The 17,301-nt window shown below is 19.1% G+C and overlaps 6 protein-coding genes across 6 annotated transcripts; 2 read left to right on the top strand and 4 right to left on the bottom strand.

Moving 5' to 3' along the window:
- Nucleotides 1-1,400: 1,400 nt before the first annotated feature.
- PRELSG_0617700 (ubiquitin-conjugating enzyme, putative) lies at nucleotides 1,401-2,435 on the top strand (the record flags this gene model as incomplete). The annotated part of the gene is made up of 5 exons (XM_028675641.1): nucleotides 1,401-1,450; nucleotides 1,552-1,631; nucleotides 1,741-1,908; nucleotides 2,040-2,168; nucleotides 2,287-2,435. 5 exons carry the CDS (start codon nucleotides 1,401-1,403, stop codon nucleotides 2,433-2,435), a joined length of 576 nt encoding a protein of 191 aa, XP_028532210.1.
- Nucleotides 2,436-3,636: 1,201 nt separating this feature from the next.
- PRELSG_0617600 (plasmepsin VII, putative) lies at nucleotides 3,637-5,776 on the bottom strand (the record flags this gene model as incomplete). Its single annotated transcript, XM_028675640.1, has 8 exons — nucleotides 3,637-4,205; nucleotides 4,295-4,332; nucleotides 4,406-4,469; nucleotides 4,535-4,614; nucleotides 4,690-4,751; nucleotides 4,917-4,955; nucleotides 5,031-5,092; nucleotides 5,284-5,776. 8 exons carry the CDS (start codon nucleotides 5,774-5,776, stop codon nucleotides 3,637-3,639), a joined length of 1,407 nt encoding a protein of 468 aa, XP_028532209.1.
- A 1,634-nt stretch (nucleotides 5,777-7,410) lies between these two features.
- PRELSG_0617500 (bromodomain protein, putative) lies at nucleotides 7,411-9,113 on the bottom strand (the record flags this gene model as incomplete). Its single annotated transcript, XM_028675639.1, has 2 exons — nucleotides 7,411-8,279; nucleotides 8,411-9,113. The coding sequence occupies 2 exons, from the start codon at nucleotides 9,111-9,113 to the stop codon at nucleotides 7,411-7,413; spliced, it is 1,572 nt and encodes a 523-aa protein (XP_028532208.1).
- Nucleotides 9,114-10,338: 1,225 nt separating this feature from the next.
- Nucleotides 10,339-13,077, top strand: Myb2 (myb2 transcription factor, putative; the record flags this gene model as incomplete). Its single annotated transcript, XM_028675638.1, has 1 exon — nucleotides 10,339-13,077. One exon carries the CDS (start codon nucleotides 10,339-10,341, stop codon nucleotides 13,075-13,077), a length of 2,739 nt encoding a protein of 912 aa, XP_028532207.1.
- Nucleotides 13,078-13,306: 229 nt separating this feature from the next.
- On the bottom strand, nucleotides 13,307-15,265 carry PRELSG_0617300 (WD-repeat protein, putative; the record flags this gene model as incomplete). Its single annotated transcript, XM_028675637.1, has 1 exon — nucleotides 13,307-15,265. One exon carries the CDS (start codon nucleotides 15,263-15,265, stop codon nucleotides 13,307-13,309), a length of 1,959 nt encoding a protein of 652 aa, XP_028532206.1.
- Nucleotides 15,266-16,296: 1,031 nt separating this feature from the next.
- HAD1 (haloacid dehalogenase-like hydrolase, putative) lies at nucleotides 16,297-17,160 on the bottom strand (the record flags this gene model as incomplete). The annotated part of the gene is made up of 1 exon (XM_028675636.1): nucleotides 16,297-17,160. The coding sequence occupies one exon, from the start codon at nucleotides 17,158-17,160 to the stop codon at nucleotides 16,297-16,299; it is 864 nt and encodes a 287-aa protein (XP_028532205.1).
- Nucleotides 17,161-17,301: the final 141 nt, after the last annotated feature.

The following is a 17,301-nucleotide window of genomic DNA, read 5'->3' as shown; positions in this document are numbered from 1 at the left end:
CTTTTTACCGATATTTTTAACATAAGTTGTCTAATTTTAGTTAAATTTTCAATGAGTATTTATGCATATTTTTTTTTAAATTTTATGTTTTTATAAATTTATTATTTTTATAATATCTCTTTAATAAGACGACGTTTTTTAAAACTTATTTCTCGCTTCTTGCAATATTTTATTTATGCTAATTTTTTTTTTTTAATTTATAAAAAAAATAAGTAAATAGCTCATTGATGAGTATGCTTTAAAGAGCTTACTTTTATTTCATTTTCCTGTTTTTTTAGTTTTTTTTTCTTTTTTTTTTATTATCTTTTTTTTTTTTTTAACTTTTTTCTTTATTTTTATCTCATTTCTTTATTTTTCTTTTCATTTTTTTTTTTTTATATTGAATATACAATTACACACATCGCGCATTTTAAAGATATTTTAATAAAAACCATAAATCTATTTGTTATTACTACTATTATTATTATATAAATATTTTTTTATTTTTATTTTTATTTAAATTAAATTTTATGTATGTATATATACAAAAAAGTAAATTTAATAAAAAAAGTTTTATTATATCATTATATGCAATCGATGTAGTTATTTAGTTGTAGATTTTTTTAATGATCTGTTAAATATATCTGTATAGGAACATATATTTCTTTTACTTATTATTATTATTTTTTTTTTTGTTATATTTTTTTTAATATATTTTTATGCACATAATATTATTATCATAAAAAGGAAAAACAAAAGGAGAAAGAGAAAGAGAATAGGAAGAAGAATAAATTAAATCGTTGGAAGTTTTTAGGAAATTCAAAAACTTCATTTTTATTATCTAAAATACCTTTTATGTTTTATTCAAATTTTATGCTTTTACAAGGAAATTACTTTTATATAATAAAATTGAATATTTGTTATTACATTCTTTATTTTTGATAAAAATTACAAATATTCAATAGCAAATATTATTTTTATTCTTTATTTTTTGTTCAGTGAAAAAACTAAAAAAAATAAAGGAAGAATCATTTCAAATTGCACACAATTTAATATAATAAACCTTTCAAAAAAATAAATGTTTTTTAATATTGAATAGAAATATTATATTTTTTTATTTATATTTCTATTATTTTTTTATTGTGCTGTTTTTTAAACTACGTATCTTTTTTTTTTTTTATACTATTTTAAAATTATAATAGTGAAGTAAGAGAAGATAAAAAGAAAAAAGCATTTAGCCATATACAGAAATTTAATTGAAAATTCTAAATTAAGTACTTAAAAACGAATATAATAAATATAAAAAGAAAAAACAAAATTTATATTTAAAAGATAACGAAATATTAGTAATATAGGATTCAAATAAATAAGGAAAAATATACAAAAGAAAAGAAATTTAAAAAAAAATTAAAAGTAATATGATGAATCATCAAACGTCTTTGACGAGAAAACAATGTGATTTTACCAAGCTGTTAGTTTTTTAAAAATAAAAGAATGAAAGAAAAGAAAAGTTAAAAATAAATATGATTTTATCTTTATATGCATATATATATGGATATATTTTTTTTGTAGTATTATGGCTGGGTACGATTTAGAATTAAATAATGGAAGTACTCAAGATTTTGATGTGATGTTTCATGGGCCGAATGGAAGTATATATATATTCATTTTTTTTGTTATTTATACTATCATATTTTTTTCTTTTATTATTGTATTTTATTTGTTATAATTTTTTTATATTTTATTTTTTTTTTAAATTAGCTGCATATGAAGGAGGAATTTGGAAAGTTCATGTGACATTACCAGATGATTATCCATTTGCTTCTCCTTCAATTGGATTTATCAATAAACTTTTGCATCCAAATGTTGATGAAGCATCAGGGTCCGTTTGCCTTGATGTCATTAATCAAACTTGGACACCATTATACAGTAAAAATATATATATATATATATATATATATATATATATATATATATATATATATATATATATATATATATATATATATATATATACATGCATATATTATTATTAAATAAATTATTGTTATTTTTTTAAGGTCTTGTGAATGTTTTTGAAGTTTTTTTGCCTCAACTATTAACGTATCCAAATCCTTCTGATCCCTTAAATAGTGATGCAGCTTCTCTTTTAATGAAAGACAAAACTATTTATGAAGAAAAAGTAAAAGGTATGTATTATTAGATTCTTTTTTTTTCTTTTAAATTAATTAAAAAAATAAGGGATTCTACATTAATAGATCTTAATGAAATTTTAATATTTTACCTTTTTTTTTTTTCTCCTTTAAGAATATGTTAAATTGTATGCAAGTAAGGATTTATGGGAAAAACAAAAAAAAGAAAAAAATTCATCAAATATAAATGGTAATTTATCTCCTGTTAGTGAACTATCCTATGTTGATCAAGAAGTTCAAGATTTAGATTTAGACAATTTATAAACTTTTTTTTTTTTGTGTTTTATTTGTAAAATATGAAAAATTAAAGAAAAAAAAAATACATTAAAAAACTTTTTCGTAACATATGTGTATGTATATATAATTTACATATAGTAAAAACATTGGTTTGATTTAACTTTTTTTTTTTTTTACTTTTTTTTTAAATCTATATTTTTAGTTCATACTCACAAAACATGAAATAAAAAATACTTGTAAATTTATTTATAAATTGTAACTAGAATCCATACATTTTTTTTATTTATATTTTTTCATTCTAATTTAATACGAATATGTTATTACTAAAAACTTTATTTGTAAATTCATGTTTATAAGTATGTATACATACATACATACATATATATATAGTAGTAATTCTTTTTTCTTTTTTTTATTATGACTTTATTTTTTTTTTTAAATTCACATTTTGTTAAAAACTAAAATTTAATATTATTCTGTATATTATTTAAATTTAATAGTTATATGTTGCCTTTTTTTTTTTTATTTTATTCACAATTTTATTATTATTTATAAAATTTTTTTTTTTTTCTTTTATTAATCATTGATAAATATGAATTTAACAAGTTTAAAATATGTTTTTTTTTTTTTTTATGTGTATTTTTATAGAACAAAATAAGGATATATTACTTTGTCTTTTTTTTTTTTTTCTTATATTTACGTTTTTTATTTTATTTTATTTTTATCGTGTATTATATATTCATTAAAAGGAAATATGAATAAAAAAAAAGAAAAAAAAATTATATCTTTAATTTTTATATTAAGACAATGATATATATATATATATATATAATAAATTTTGAAATTATACAAAACATTTAAAAATTGCCTTTTTTATAATTTTATACAAAAACTATTATATATTATGAGAAATCATTTACACTAATTTTTATTTTAAACTTACATAATTTTAAAATTATAAATGATAGTTTTATTTTAAAATATATATGAAAAATTTATAAGTTTTAAAAAGAGGAAATATATATCTTTTATTTTGAATTTATCTTAGCAAGTTATCTTTTTAGTTTTTTCTTTTTTTTTTTTAAAACATAAAGTTTTATTAATTTCATAAAAAATAAAATAATTTTTTTTTTGAAATTGCATAAATTATTATGCTTTTGATAATATATATATTTTGATAGTTGCACTATCGTATTACACATTATTATTACATATTTTATAATATTTTTTATAATGGCCCATTGTAATTTTTTTTTTTTTTTTTTTTTGTTCTCAAATTAATAAATGATTTGTTTAAATAATTATCATTAAAAAACTTTTGTTTGCTTCTAGCAAAACCTATTTGTAGATTATCCTTATCAAAAATGGTGTAGTATGATTTTAAAAAAACCTGTCCTAGGGTCCACCCATTTATATGATCTTCCTCAAATTGTTCATCAGCTTGTATACCTATGATACATTCTTTTGTAGAATTTAATTCGTTTATATATTCAATTACGTAATCATTAGGAGACAAAACTAATTCAATAACTGCTAATCCATTAACTTTACTTGTTTCTTTTGCTCTTAACTGAAAAATTATGTAAGGCAGTTTATATTTATCATCACATGAATTTATTTTTAAATCACTTAAGTAGTTTTCCATAGTATTTTTTGGAGCATATATTAAAAAAGATCCTGTATCAACTATTGACTTTTTTCCTCCATCATGAAAACCTTCATATTTAACTATTAATTCGTCATCTTTCTTTTCTTCCAAATTAAGAATTTTTTCTTTTCGAATTCCTAATATATCAACTGTAAAAAGGAAAAATAAAAAAAACAATTACTTGTATATGAAAAATAAAATTATTGATATATTTTTTTTTGGGTTTTTTTTTATGTACTTGTCCAAAAGCCCATATCAGTAGAAACTGGAGTCCAACTGATATAATTTGAAGAAAAAAAAAAAGGAAATTTTTTTTAAATGAAAAAATATATTTTTTAAAATTCCTTACACAATGTTTTCTTCAGGTGATTTTTTTAATCTTTTATCTATACCACCAAATGTTATATATCCTTCTAAAGAAAATATAATCATATAATATACTTATTCTATACAATATATAATAATATAGTTTGTTTACCTTCATCTGATAAATAATAACCAAATTGATTCTTATAATTTTTCTCTTTTAAGATGTTTTCGTATGCTAAATGGTCTAAACTAAAATCATTTTTAAAAACAAATAAAATAATAATTATTTATTTTATATAAAAAAAAAAAATCGAAAAAACAAACAAAGGTTTTATTCCACGGTTTCTTGAATCCTCATTTTCAAATCCTAAACCTATTATACCATCCTTATAAAAAAAATAATAAAATAAAGTATAAAAACAATGAAAAAAAATATAATAAATAAATATTTCTTTTTCAGAAATACTAAGAGGGAAAAGAAAAAATCAAAAGAAATATAAAGAAAAAATTTATGTTTAAGAAATCTCAAAGCATATATATATATATATTACCCACTTGAAATCCTCTAAAATGGGTATGTCTATATTTGTCTATAGAATAAATATATTTTTATTATGTATTTATGTTTAACTTTATATTATTATAATAAATTTTATTAATTATACAGCAAATGAAATGTTTGTATTAGGAATTATTAGATCTTTTCCTAATTTTACTGTATCATAACCTAACATATTGATAATATTTTAAATATATAAATATTAAAATAAATAAAATATCAAAAATAGGAAAAATTGCAAATAATTTATTTTATTTTATTATTTATTATTTATTTTTTTTTTTTATATGCAATCGAAGAGAATTAATCTAAATAAAAATATAAAAATAGTTTACAAGGAATATAATATATAGATTTACCATCAAATCCAACTACTTTGCCACTCAAATAATCTATTTCTAAAATACTTGGTAATCCTTTTTTATCATACTTATATTTAAATGTCTTACTTTTTTTATATTTTTTATGTAAATTACATTGTGAACTCTTACATGTTTCAAAAGGAATCCAAAATTCTGATGAACCTGTATCAAATAAAACATTAAAATAACTTTCTGGATTTTCTCCTATTGTTACCTTCCCATAATAGGTAGATAGTTTTTTTGATGGTATATCTTGCTTATTTAATTTTATTAACATCACATTATCGATTTCATTTAATTCTAAAAACAATTCTTTTGTTAAATTATCAAAAGTTTTGAAAGGATTTGAATTCAAACTTTTAACATTTTGTATATTTGTATTTGACGATAAATAAATATCACTACGCCCTTTTTTTAAAGCTAGTGTTGATTTAATAAAATAAATATTTAAAATAAAAAATATATTTATAAAAAAGTTAATTGTATTCATGTTTACAACAATAAATTATGAAAAAAAAAAAAAATTAAAATATGTCGAGGAACAAATATATTAGACAATAACAAATAAAATTTTTTAGTTCTTCTATAAGTTAAAAAAAAATAAAATAAAACTGAATTGAATTGAACTTGAGAATTATTTGTTGCTCTAAATTTCCCTATTTTATAATATCTCTTATTTAATTTGTGTTTTTTTTTTTTTTTAATTTAATAAAATTTAATGTCTTTACACTTGAAGTGTTTTTTTTTTCATTATTACTAAAATTCATATATATATATTCATAAGCTATAATAAAAATAATAGTATCTACAATGAAAGAATATTATAATAATATATTTCTTAAATGAAATTATGCATGTACCTATTTAAATGTTATTATTCATTTATTGAAAATTTATTTTACCAATAAAATTATTTGATAATAAAAATTAATTTAAAATAGATTTTTATGAAATTGCATAATTGATACAATATATTAAATTTTAAAAATAAGAAAATTACATTATATATATATAAATTTTAATAGTGAATATTTAAATAACTGCTTCATAATGACATTTAACAAAATAGTTCTATTCTATTTTTAAAAATAACTCTATATATATATTAAAAATTATAAAAGATAAAATTTCTCATAAAAATATAAAATTTATATATAAATATTTACATATATTAAATTATTAATTTAGATTCTTCATATTATATATATTTTTTTTAAAAAAAATTTTACAAGAAAGATAAAAATAATTCATTAATTGTTTGTTGTCTATTGCAGTATATTTTTATTTTTCATTATATATATATTTTTAATTATTATATAAATTACAATTTTTAATATGAGAAATATATCACTAAAACACATTGAAATATCTTTTTATGCTTATGTTTATTAAAAAAAAAAATAAAAATAAAAATAATAAAAACATATAAATGTTTAATGATTATAAAACAAAAATTATAAAATACGGATAAAAATATAAAAAAAAAAAAATCTCATTAGAATTTATATTAATGATAATATATATAATAAAATATATAAAAGTAAAACACTTACAAATTCTTTATTTAAAATTTTCATTATTTTATGTTTTTTTAAATGATTTTAATATTTTAATTTAAAATAAATAAAAATTTATTAAAGTACAATATATTTTCCCAATAAAAAAAAATATCATAATAACACAAATTATATATAAACAATGCTCTTTAAAATACCTATATATCATTTCAGAAATTAAAAAATAAAAAAAACAAAGGATTAATCAATATTTTAAAATGTAATTATCATTGTTATTATTATTATTGCTATTATCATTTTTATTCTTATTTTTATTTTTCTTCTTGTTCCTTCTTTTTTTCTTCTTTTTTTTCTTTTTCTTTCTCTTTTTCTTATTTTTTTTCTTTTTCTTATTTTTTTTCTTTTTCTTTTTCTTTTTCCTTCTCTTTTTTTTATTCTTATTCTTTCTTTTTTTCTTCTTTTTTTTCTTCATCTTCCTCTTCTTCTTCTTCTTCTTCTTCTTCTTCTTCTTATTATTATTATTATTATTATTATTATTATTATTAATTCTTAATTATTATTATTTTTATTATTTTTATTTTTATAATTTATCTTATTTTTATTTAAATTAATTTTGTTCTTTTAGTTGCATATTCTCTTCATTTTGCTCCATTTCTTTTTTCTTTTGTTCTTGTTCTTCATTCCATTTGTTATTTTCTTCTTCAACTTTTTTCAAGATTTCATTAATACTTTTTTCTTTTGAAACAAAATTATTAAAACCTGTAACTATTAATTGATTGTTAAAATAAGTTTCTATATTTTTCCCAGTAATAGCAACTAGAGAGTTGGAAGTATTATATAAATTGCAGTTGTCAAATATTAGTTGAACGTCTTTAATAAATTCTGTTGGAGATTTATATTGACCTTTTTTTAATTTGGATTTTATACAGCTAAAAGACATAGGATTTTTAATTACATCATAATAATCTGGGCAATTCTGCTTCTTAGGATCAACTAATTTTTCAAAAATATGGCCTCCATCGTATTTACTTAAACTCTGAATTAATTGATTTGCTGAACTGTACCACTGTTTATTAAAAGCATTATTAATATTATTTAATTCTGTATTTGTAATAGATATATTTTTCGGCCACAAAGCTAATTGAGGAAATTTTCTCTCAAATTCTTTTATTTTTATTAATGGGGCATCTAACCACAATAAAGGATCTTCTTGTTCTAAGGGTCTGTACTGTAACTTGTACTTTTTTCTTATTGTATTATCTGAAAAAAAAGAATTGGATTTATTCGAAGACATATTTGATAAACAGAATGAATTAATTATTCCAGTTGAATTATTCAAATTCATATTTGTAACTTCATTTATATCCATCATTTCATTTTTTATATTACTAATATTACTATTATCTCCCATAGCATTTAAAATATTATTATTACTTTCATTATGATAATTATTCCCATATACACATGATGAATTTCCTTTTAATTATAAAAAAAAAAAATAAATAAATAAATAATAAACATATATATATATATCATATTTAAAATTTAATAAGGAAATATAAAAAGTATATTTTTATCTATATTTTATTATTCTTAATAAATATTACTTTTTACAGCATTTAGGTTATTTGATTGCGAATGAGGTTCATTAATTGATTTATTTAATACGTTAGCATTTTTAAGAAGATTAATAATATTTTGATGTCCATTTCCTTTAGCAAAAGTTAAGGCCGTTCTTCTTTGAGAATCTTTAATTGACGGGTTAACTCCATTTTCTAATAAGCATTTGACAGTATCATATCTACCATCTCTACATGCATAAAATAAACAAGTCTGTTTATTAAAATCTAATAAATTAGGATTAGCTCCTTTTTTAATTAAATTCCGTACACACTCTGTTTTCCCTTCTCTTGAAGCATAAAACAAACAAGTTTGACCAAAATTGTCAGAATCATTTGGGTTACAACCTTTTTCAATTAAATAATTGCATAAGTTTATATGTCCTTCTCTTGCTGCATAAAATAAGCATGTTTGCTTCATTAAATCTTTAGTTGTAGGATTACACAACGCATATTTTTCAATGAGCAATTTTGAAATTTCAACAGATTCATCATCACTTTTTCTTGCTGTAACATAAAATAAAGGTGTAGCTTGTGTTTGCTTATCTAATATTTCCGTTTTTTTATTTATTTCTCCGTCTTTAACTTCATATTCCTTATAATTTTTTTCTAAAAACTCCAAAACTTGATCAAAATCATCTTCTCTAATTGATTTAATTAAAGGTAATGTATTAAAATCTTCATACATCATTTGTAATTAAGAATGAAGAAAGAATTATGCATATTTTTTTATCCACAAATATAATGATAACTAGTTTTTTATCTCTTTTCTTTTCTTTTTTTTAAATAAAATACGTTACTGTTGTATTCGTATTAATTTAAGTACATAATTCATGAAAATATAATTCAATTTATATTTTGACCTTAATATTATAATATCTTTTTAAGTTTATTGTACCTTATTATTTTTTCTGATTTTATTATAAATATACATCATGTATAAAAGATAATTTAGATAATTAAAAGTGAATATATATTTATAGAAATGTCAAGCTATTAAAAAAAAAAAAAAATTTTGTCAATGCCTAAGTAATTTAAGCATAATTTTAAAAAAATTGAAATCAACTAATAATAAAAAAAAAATGAAATCAAAATTTGTTTTCTTATAATAAATTCTTTAATTTTTAAATAAATTTAAAAAATAATTTTTATATATATGCTAAATCACATATAAAAATGTAAATTTTTAAAATAAATCATATATTTAGTAAAAAATACATATGCTAAAATTAAATTTTTCTCAATGAGTTTACTTATTGTTACTTTTTTTTTTTTTTAAATTAAAAATAATTACAATATATTTTGAAAATAAAATTTTATATTTTTAATTTTTTTTTTTTTATTTATTTTTTTTTTTTTCTATTTTTTCTCTTTTTTTTTTTTTTCTCTTTTTTTTTATAAAATTTTAAAAATATAAAAAAAAAATTCATTAGGAAATAATCTTTATTTAATAATAAGGATGAAAAAAAAAATTCATTCTTCATTTATTCATTTTTTTATAAAAAAAAAAAAATATACTTTTTTTATAAAATGTAATTTTTTCATATATTTTTTTTTTCTTTAATGTTTTCCTTTTTTATTTTTAAATATTATTGTTTGTAAACATTATTACGTTTAAATTATGTATTATTAATAATAAATTAAAAATATATTTTTAAATGTTTTAGGAAAAATGAGTTGTTATTAATAGAATTATAGAAAAAAATTAATTAAAAAAGTTAACATAAAAAAATATATTTCATAACCGAGGATAGTTTTATAAGATTTTCTAAAAAAAACTTTCATATTTTAAAGTAAATGAATTTTTTTTAATGTAAATCAGTAGTATTTCTTTTTGTATTAAATTTTTCTATAATTGAAGATAATAAAATAAAGATATAGAAAAATATATATAAAAAGTTAAAAAATTAGTAAAAATGAGAATTCAAATCAAAGGGGGAATTTGGAAAAATTGTGAAGATGAAGTATTAAAAGCGGCTGTAATGAAATATGGATTAAATAACTGGTCGCGAGTAGCATCATTGTTAGTAAGAAAGTCAGCAAAACAATGTAAGGCTCGTTGGTATGAATGGCTAGATCCTTCTGTTAAAAAAACTGAATGGAGTAAAGAAGAAGAAGAAAAACTTCTACATTTGGCAAAATTATTCCCAACACAGTGGAGAACTATAGCACCAATAGTTGGAAGAACTGCACAACAATGCTTAGAACATTATGAATATTTACTTGATGAAGCAGAAGGAAAAGTATTTGATAAAAATAAAAATCCAAGAAATTTAAGACCAGGAGAAATAGATCCAGCACCTGAAACAAAACCTGCACGAGCAGATCCTGTTGACATGGATGAAGATGAGAAAGAAATGCTTGCAGAAGCCAAAGCTAGACTTGCAAATACAAAAGGTAAAAAAGCTAAAAGAAAAGCCAGAGAAAAACAATTAGAACAAGCTAGAAGATTAGCTTTACTACAAAAAAAAAGAGAATTAAAAGCTGCTGGAATTACTACTTTAAATTATAAAAAAAAGGAAAAAAATAAAATTGATCATGTTAAGGAAATTTTATTTGAAAGAAAGCCAATAAAAGGTTTTTATGATGTAAGTGGAGAACAAAATATTGAAAGTAATGAAAATAATAAGACTAATAAAAAAAAAAGCATAAAATCCATGGAAGTTGAACACATAAATGAATCATCAAATAACGAAAAAAAAAATGACAAAAAATATAAAAGAAATAATGAAGAAGATAATCTCTTATCAACAATAGAAAATTATGATAAGCAATTTAATGAGTTAAGCCATTTAAGAAAAAGAGTTAAATTGAATTTACCAGAACCTATATTAAACGAAAATGAATTAGAAGAGATTATTCAAATAAACAAAGAAGCAAGTTCTTTTAATGAAATTATCAAAGATCAAAATGATGTACCTATTAATAATATATTACCTAGTATAACAAGTTCTCCTTTTATATTAAATGATAAAGATAAATTTTCATCAGTTGAAACGAGCTTTTATAATAAATCAATAGCATTTTCAAGTAAGTTAGATTTAAGTGTACAAAAGGCCGCTCAAAATTTAATATCAAGGAATATTAGCATTCCTTTTATAGGAAGTAACAACTTCATAAATAATGATGATTCTGAAAATATAAATAATATCATTGAAAATTCCTTAAAAAATAATGAAATGAGTATCAGTGATAATATTAAACGAGTTAAAGAAGAAATAGAAAATTCCAAAAATTTTAATGATGAAGAAATAAGTAAAAAAGAAAAAGTAGCTATTAAAAATAAAATTATTAATGATATAAAGAGTTATAAAAAAAATATGAGTTTATATGCACATTCCATTATATCTTACAAGAATTTAAAAAATGATAATTCAGTTATCGATAACAATACTTTAACAAGTGAATATTTTGATGACAATTACGAAGAAAAAATAGATAGAGCTAAATTGCTTATAAAATCATCATTAGCTAATTTACCAAAAGAAAGTAACGTTATAGAATTGCAAATTCCTCAACATGTTAGTGAAGAAGATAATCATACTGAAGAGATAAGTTTAGTCAAAGATGTTCAAGATATTGAGAATGAAAAAAAAATGGAAGAATATAAAAGCGAGAGAGAAAAATTAAATAAACAAAATAAAATTATTAAATGGAATTTACCTAGACCATATTTTTTAGATAAAATGAATCTTTTTAGTATATCAGAAAATTCTTTTAAAGATGCAGAAGAATTAATACAAAAAGAGATGACTTTATTAATTAAAAATGATATGTTTAATTATCCTTTAAAAAATGCAACTCCAATTCAAAATATAGTTACATTAAATGATATTGATAGCACTTATATAAATTTAGCTTATGATTATATAAATGCAGAAATAGAAAAAGGTAATAGTAATAAAAAATATATAAATTTATTATCAGAAAGTTCTAATATGAACAATTCTTTTAACAAAGAGAAATGTGATAAATTAAATGAGGTTAATCAATCAGATGAAAATAAAGGTTACTGCCACCATAATGATGGTAATAACTCTAATTATATCAATAATGACAATGAAAATGATGAAATGAAGAAATGTATCAATAATGTATCAATTGAAAGTAATGAAAATGACTCAAAAAAAGTAAACGAGAAAAATCAAATACATAATAATAAATGTAATAAAAAAATAAAGGAATATGAATTGTATGATTTTGATATATGGAGAAAAATAAATGACAGTATTATTTTTTCTCCCTCAAAAAACTCATATGTATTTGTAGAAAATGTAAATGATCTTGATTTAAAGGAAAGTTACAAATTTCAATGCGAAAAATTAAAAATTTTTATTGAAAAAAATATAGATATGTATAGAAAATTAGAAAAGAAATATGATGTTTATACAAAGGGATATCAGTTAAAAATCAAAAGCTATAAAAAATCTTTTGATTCCTTTTTTAATTCTTATATAAATTATATAAATGAAAAAGATGCATTAAATTCTTTGCATGAAAAAGAAAAGAAATACGCCTTAGAAAGAATTAAAGAAGAAAAAGAAGAAAACAAAAAAGAAATAGAATATCATAAATCTCTACAAAAGTTATATTCAGAATTACTAGAGAATAATAAGGAATTAAAAGAAAAATGTAAAACAATAGTTACATCTTAGAAAATTTAGCAAAAAATTTAATTAATCAAATTTTTTTTTAGTAGTATTTTATTTCAAATTTTTTTATTTTTTTGTAAAATTTAAATGTTTATTCTAAAATTTTATTGTAGAATATTTTTTTATTTTATGATATTTTAGCAAAACACATATAATAATACACCTTTTTACTTTCTTTCATTCAATTTATAGGATTCATATTTAATAAAAATAATCTTTTTAAAAATTGTCATTATTTTTCTTCGCTTTTCATATAACCACAAACGCAATTTTTTATTCCACATTGAGGACATTTTTGTTTTTTTAAAAATTCTGAATATTCTTGCTGCTCATCAGATGAATAATTAATTATATTTTTTGGTTGAGTATATTTATATGCTTTTAAAAAATAATCATCTCCTTTTTTATTTATTTCTCTATTTCTTAAAATTTTAACTATATTTTCTTCTTCATTTTCTTCATTATTATTATTGTTATCTTTCTTATTTTCGTTTATATCTATAATAAAATTAGCATATGAATCAACCTGTCTCTTTTTTTCATATGCCTTATTAGTAAACATATTCAAATCAGGGTTAATTTTGGATTTTTTGTTATGAACTTTTTTAATTAAAACATTTCCTGATTGAGTAATTTGAATTTCTTTGGGTAGGTTGTCTAAATTATAAATGTGTTCTCTATTCATATAAAAAGAATTATCTTCTTTTCTTTTTATAGATTTGTTTATATAATTTAAAACACCGTCTTTTGAATTAGAATCATAATAAATTAAACACGTTCCTTCGGTTGTTCCTAAAAATAAATGATTTATATGTTCATCGTAATAAGAACATATAATACCTGAATTTTCATAATGTTTTGTATAAACTAAATTAAAGTTATTGATATCAAATATTTTCATCTTTCCATATATATCCTTTTCCATCTTATTAAGAGAAGCTACTTCACTTAAAAATTGATTCATATCATCATCACCTTTATATACCTTTACATAATTATTTATGATTTCTTTTTTATTGATCAAATTATTTATTTTATTTTCATTTAAGTCTAACATATTTTCTATACATTCTTTTGCTTGATTTTTAAAACTTTTGTAATTCTCTTCTTCTTTTTTCAATTTTTTTTTTTCTTGAATTCCCGCAATTAAATACTTTTCATTATCAAAAAAGCAAATATTACTCTTATTGCTGATCGTTTCAACACCTTCAATAGTATTGAGACATATTTTTAAATTTCTCAAGTCCCAGTACTTAATAGTATTATCCAAGCTTCTCGTAAAAAAGAAATTGCTATTTTTTTTTGATACTAATATATCAATTACAGAATTTTTATGAGTCATATTTTTATTTATTGTATAATTTGACTTGTAACTGAAGGTGTAATCATTAGATATTTTGTTCCTTATTTCTATTTGACCGTTATCACAACCTATAATAATTGTATCTCCTTCTTTATTAAATTCACAACATAAAATATTATTATTCATAATATTTTTTTCATTTAAAATTTTTAAACATTGATAGTGAACCAATTCATTATCGATACCATAACAATTATTTTTTTTTAAATTCCATATTCTTAAAGTGCTATCTAAACTTCCACTTATAAAAATATTTTCATCAAATGGATGAAACCTGCAGCAGTTAATTTGTCTTGTGTGACCTTTTGTGTTTTTAGCATCCTTAATGTACATATCTCCTCTAATTGTATTTTTTATTAATTCACAATTTTTATTATATACATAACATTTATTCCCATTTCCAATTAAAATAGAATTGTTTTTTCCGTCTAGAGATTGTGTAATTGAACCTTCAGATAAACTTATAAAATTAGTGTAGTTTTTTTCATATTTATTCATACTCTTGAAATCATAAATTCTCACAATATTGTCATTTCCGGAAATTATTAAAGTATTACCATTTTTTATTAACTTAATACCACATATATTTTTTTTGTGTATATTTAAAACTTCTTCCTTCATATTAAAAAATTTTTTATTTTCTTTCATCATTCCATTAGATTCATCATCATAAGTAATATTTTTATTATCATATGTGTCCTTTTTTTTTCTTTCTCCTTTATTTGAATCATTTTTATTACTTTCATTTCCACTTAAAAATTCATTTGAATTATTATCATCTGAAAACTCTTCTAGATATTCATCATCACCGACAACATCTTCATTCATTTTCTTTCATTTATCTCTTTTTTTCAATTTGTCTCTTTTTGTAATTTATTTTATTTAATTTTAATTGTTTTCTTTTATTTTTTCTCTTCTCTCTTTTTTTTTGTTTTAAATATATTTGAAACATTTATTTTGATGTAACATATTTTTCCTTCTTTATTACTTAAGGTACTATAGTAATATATGAATTGTTTTATTTGTTAATTATTATGGGATTTTTTCATGATATTTTTAATTTTAGCCAATACTTTCTTTTTATTTTATTAGTTGAAATAACCTATATCTACATAAGTTGAAATTTTTTTTTTTTTTTTTTAACCTAAAAAATTTAACCTTTAATTTGAAAAACTTACTATATTTTTAACTTAATAATTGTTTTTTTTTTTTTTTTAATAATATTATAAAATAATAATTTTAAGATACATATTTATTTGAAATTTTTAAATTAAATGATCTTTATTTTTATAGTTTTTCAATTTTATTTATTGATATATGAATTTTTAATTTTCTGTTCTTTTTTTTTAAGAATCACAGAAAATCTTTAAATTTATTAAATCTTGAATTACAATATATATTATATAAAAGAAATTTAAAAAAAAAAAAAAAATTTAAATAAAAACAAGAAAAGAAAAAGAAATTTACATTTTATAATAATTTAAACTGTTAAATAAAAACAATTTGTACAATTATAAATATATTTAAATTGAAAAATATGTCAATAAAATAATTATTAAACATGATTTGCTTTAAATAAGAATAAAATGGTGCTTGTCCATCATTTAGAAAATTGAAAAAAAAAAAGTCTTTTTGATAATTGAGTAAATATATAACTTTTGTGAGATACCCAAAAAAAAAAAAAATAAATAAAATGAAATAAAGTAAAATAAAATAATCTTTATGTATTTAATTTTTCTTATTTAAAATATTTTGTTACTTTTTGTAAATTGGAAGAATAATTACAATGTTAATTATTTAAAAAAGTATTACAAGAAAGAATTATAGTAATAAGGAAATATTTAGGTTTTTTTTTTTTTTTAAATATCGCAAAAGGCATGTAGCACATGAGCTAATGCATCTTCATTATTTGACGGACCATTGTATTTAGCACATCTCTTAACCTTATCAGAGGCATTACTTACAGATACTGAATATGGTAAACCATTTAACATTTCAATATCATTCTCACCATCACCTATTGCTAATGCATTATTTAAACTAATATTATATAAATTACATATTTTTTTTATTCCCTCAAATTTATTTATATTTTGATGATATAATTCAATATAATTCTTAAAAGTATTTACTACATTAACTTTATTTAGAAGTTTTTTTTTACTTAAATCTAAAATACTTTCTAAATTATTTTTATTTAAACAAAATGCAACTTTATATACACCTAAATTTTTTAGCTCTTCTTCGCTTATTATTTCTGGAGTCATACCTTCTATTTCGGACAAACGCTGAATTTCATCATTCATAGAAAAACAGTAGGTTCTATCTGAAGAGTACCAAACACTATATTCGGAGATATTTAATTTTTTTGTAAAATCATTAATTTCCATTTTTAAATTATTATCAATAACTGCGTCAATAAGTAATGATCCACTTGAATTAAAAGTAGTTGATCCATTTAAATATATTCCTGGTAAAAGATTTAAGTTACTTTTTTTAATGTATTTACCAATAATTCTTTCAACTGATAGTATTGTGCGACCTGAAGAAATTACTATTTTTATTCCTTTATTTTTTGCTTTTATTAAACTCTGCAAATTTAAATCAGAAATTTTATTTTCATCATTTAATAGAGTTCCATCTAAGTCAGTGAAAATTATTTTTATTTCATCTATATTCTCTCTTTGGACTCTTTTATCATTTTTATCTTTTATTTCAAACATTTTTTTATATTATAATGAAATTTTATTTTTAAACCTTCACTGAATAAAATGAAATGGGATAAGTATTAAAAGAAAAAAAAAATTTTAATCAATTTTACATATATATATATACATGCTTTTATTTTTTTTTTATTTTTTTTA

Source organism: Plasmodium relictum (genome assembly GCF_900005765.1).
Source record: "Plasmodium relictum strain SGS1 genome assembly, chromosome: 6".
NCBI classification, from domain to species: Eukaryota; Apicomplexa; class Aconoidasida; order Haemosporida; family Plasmodiidae; genus Plasmodium; species Plasmodium relictum.
This window is presented reverse-complemented; position numbering and strand designations above follow the sequence as displayed.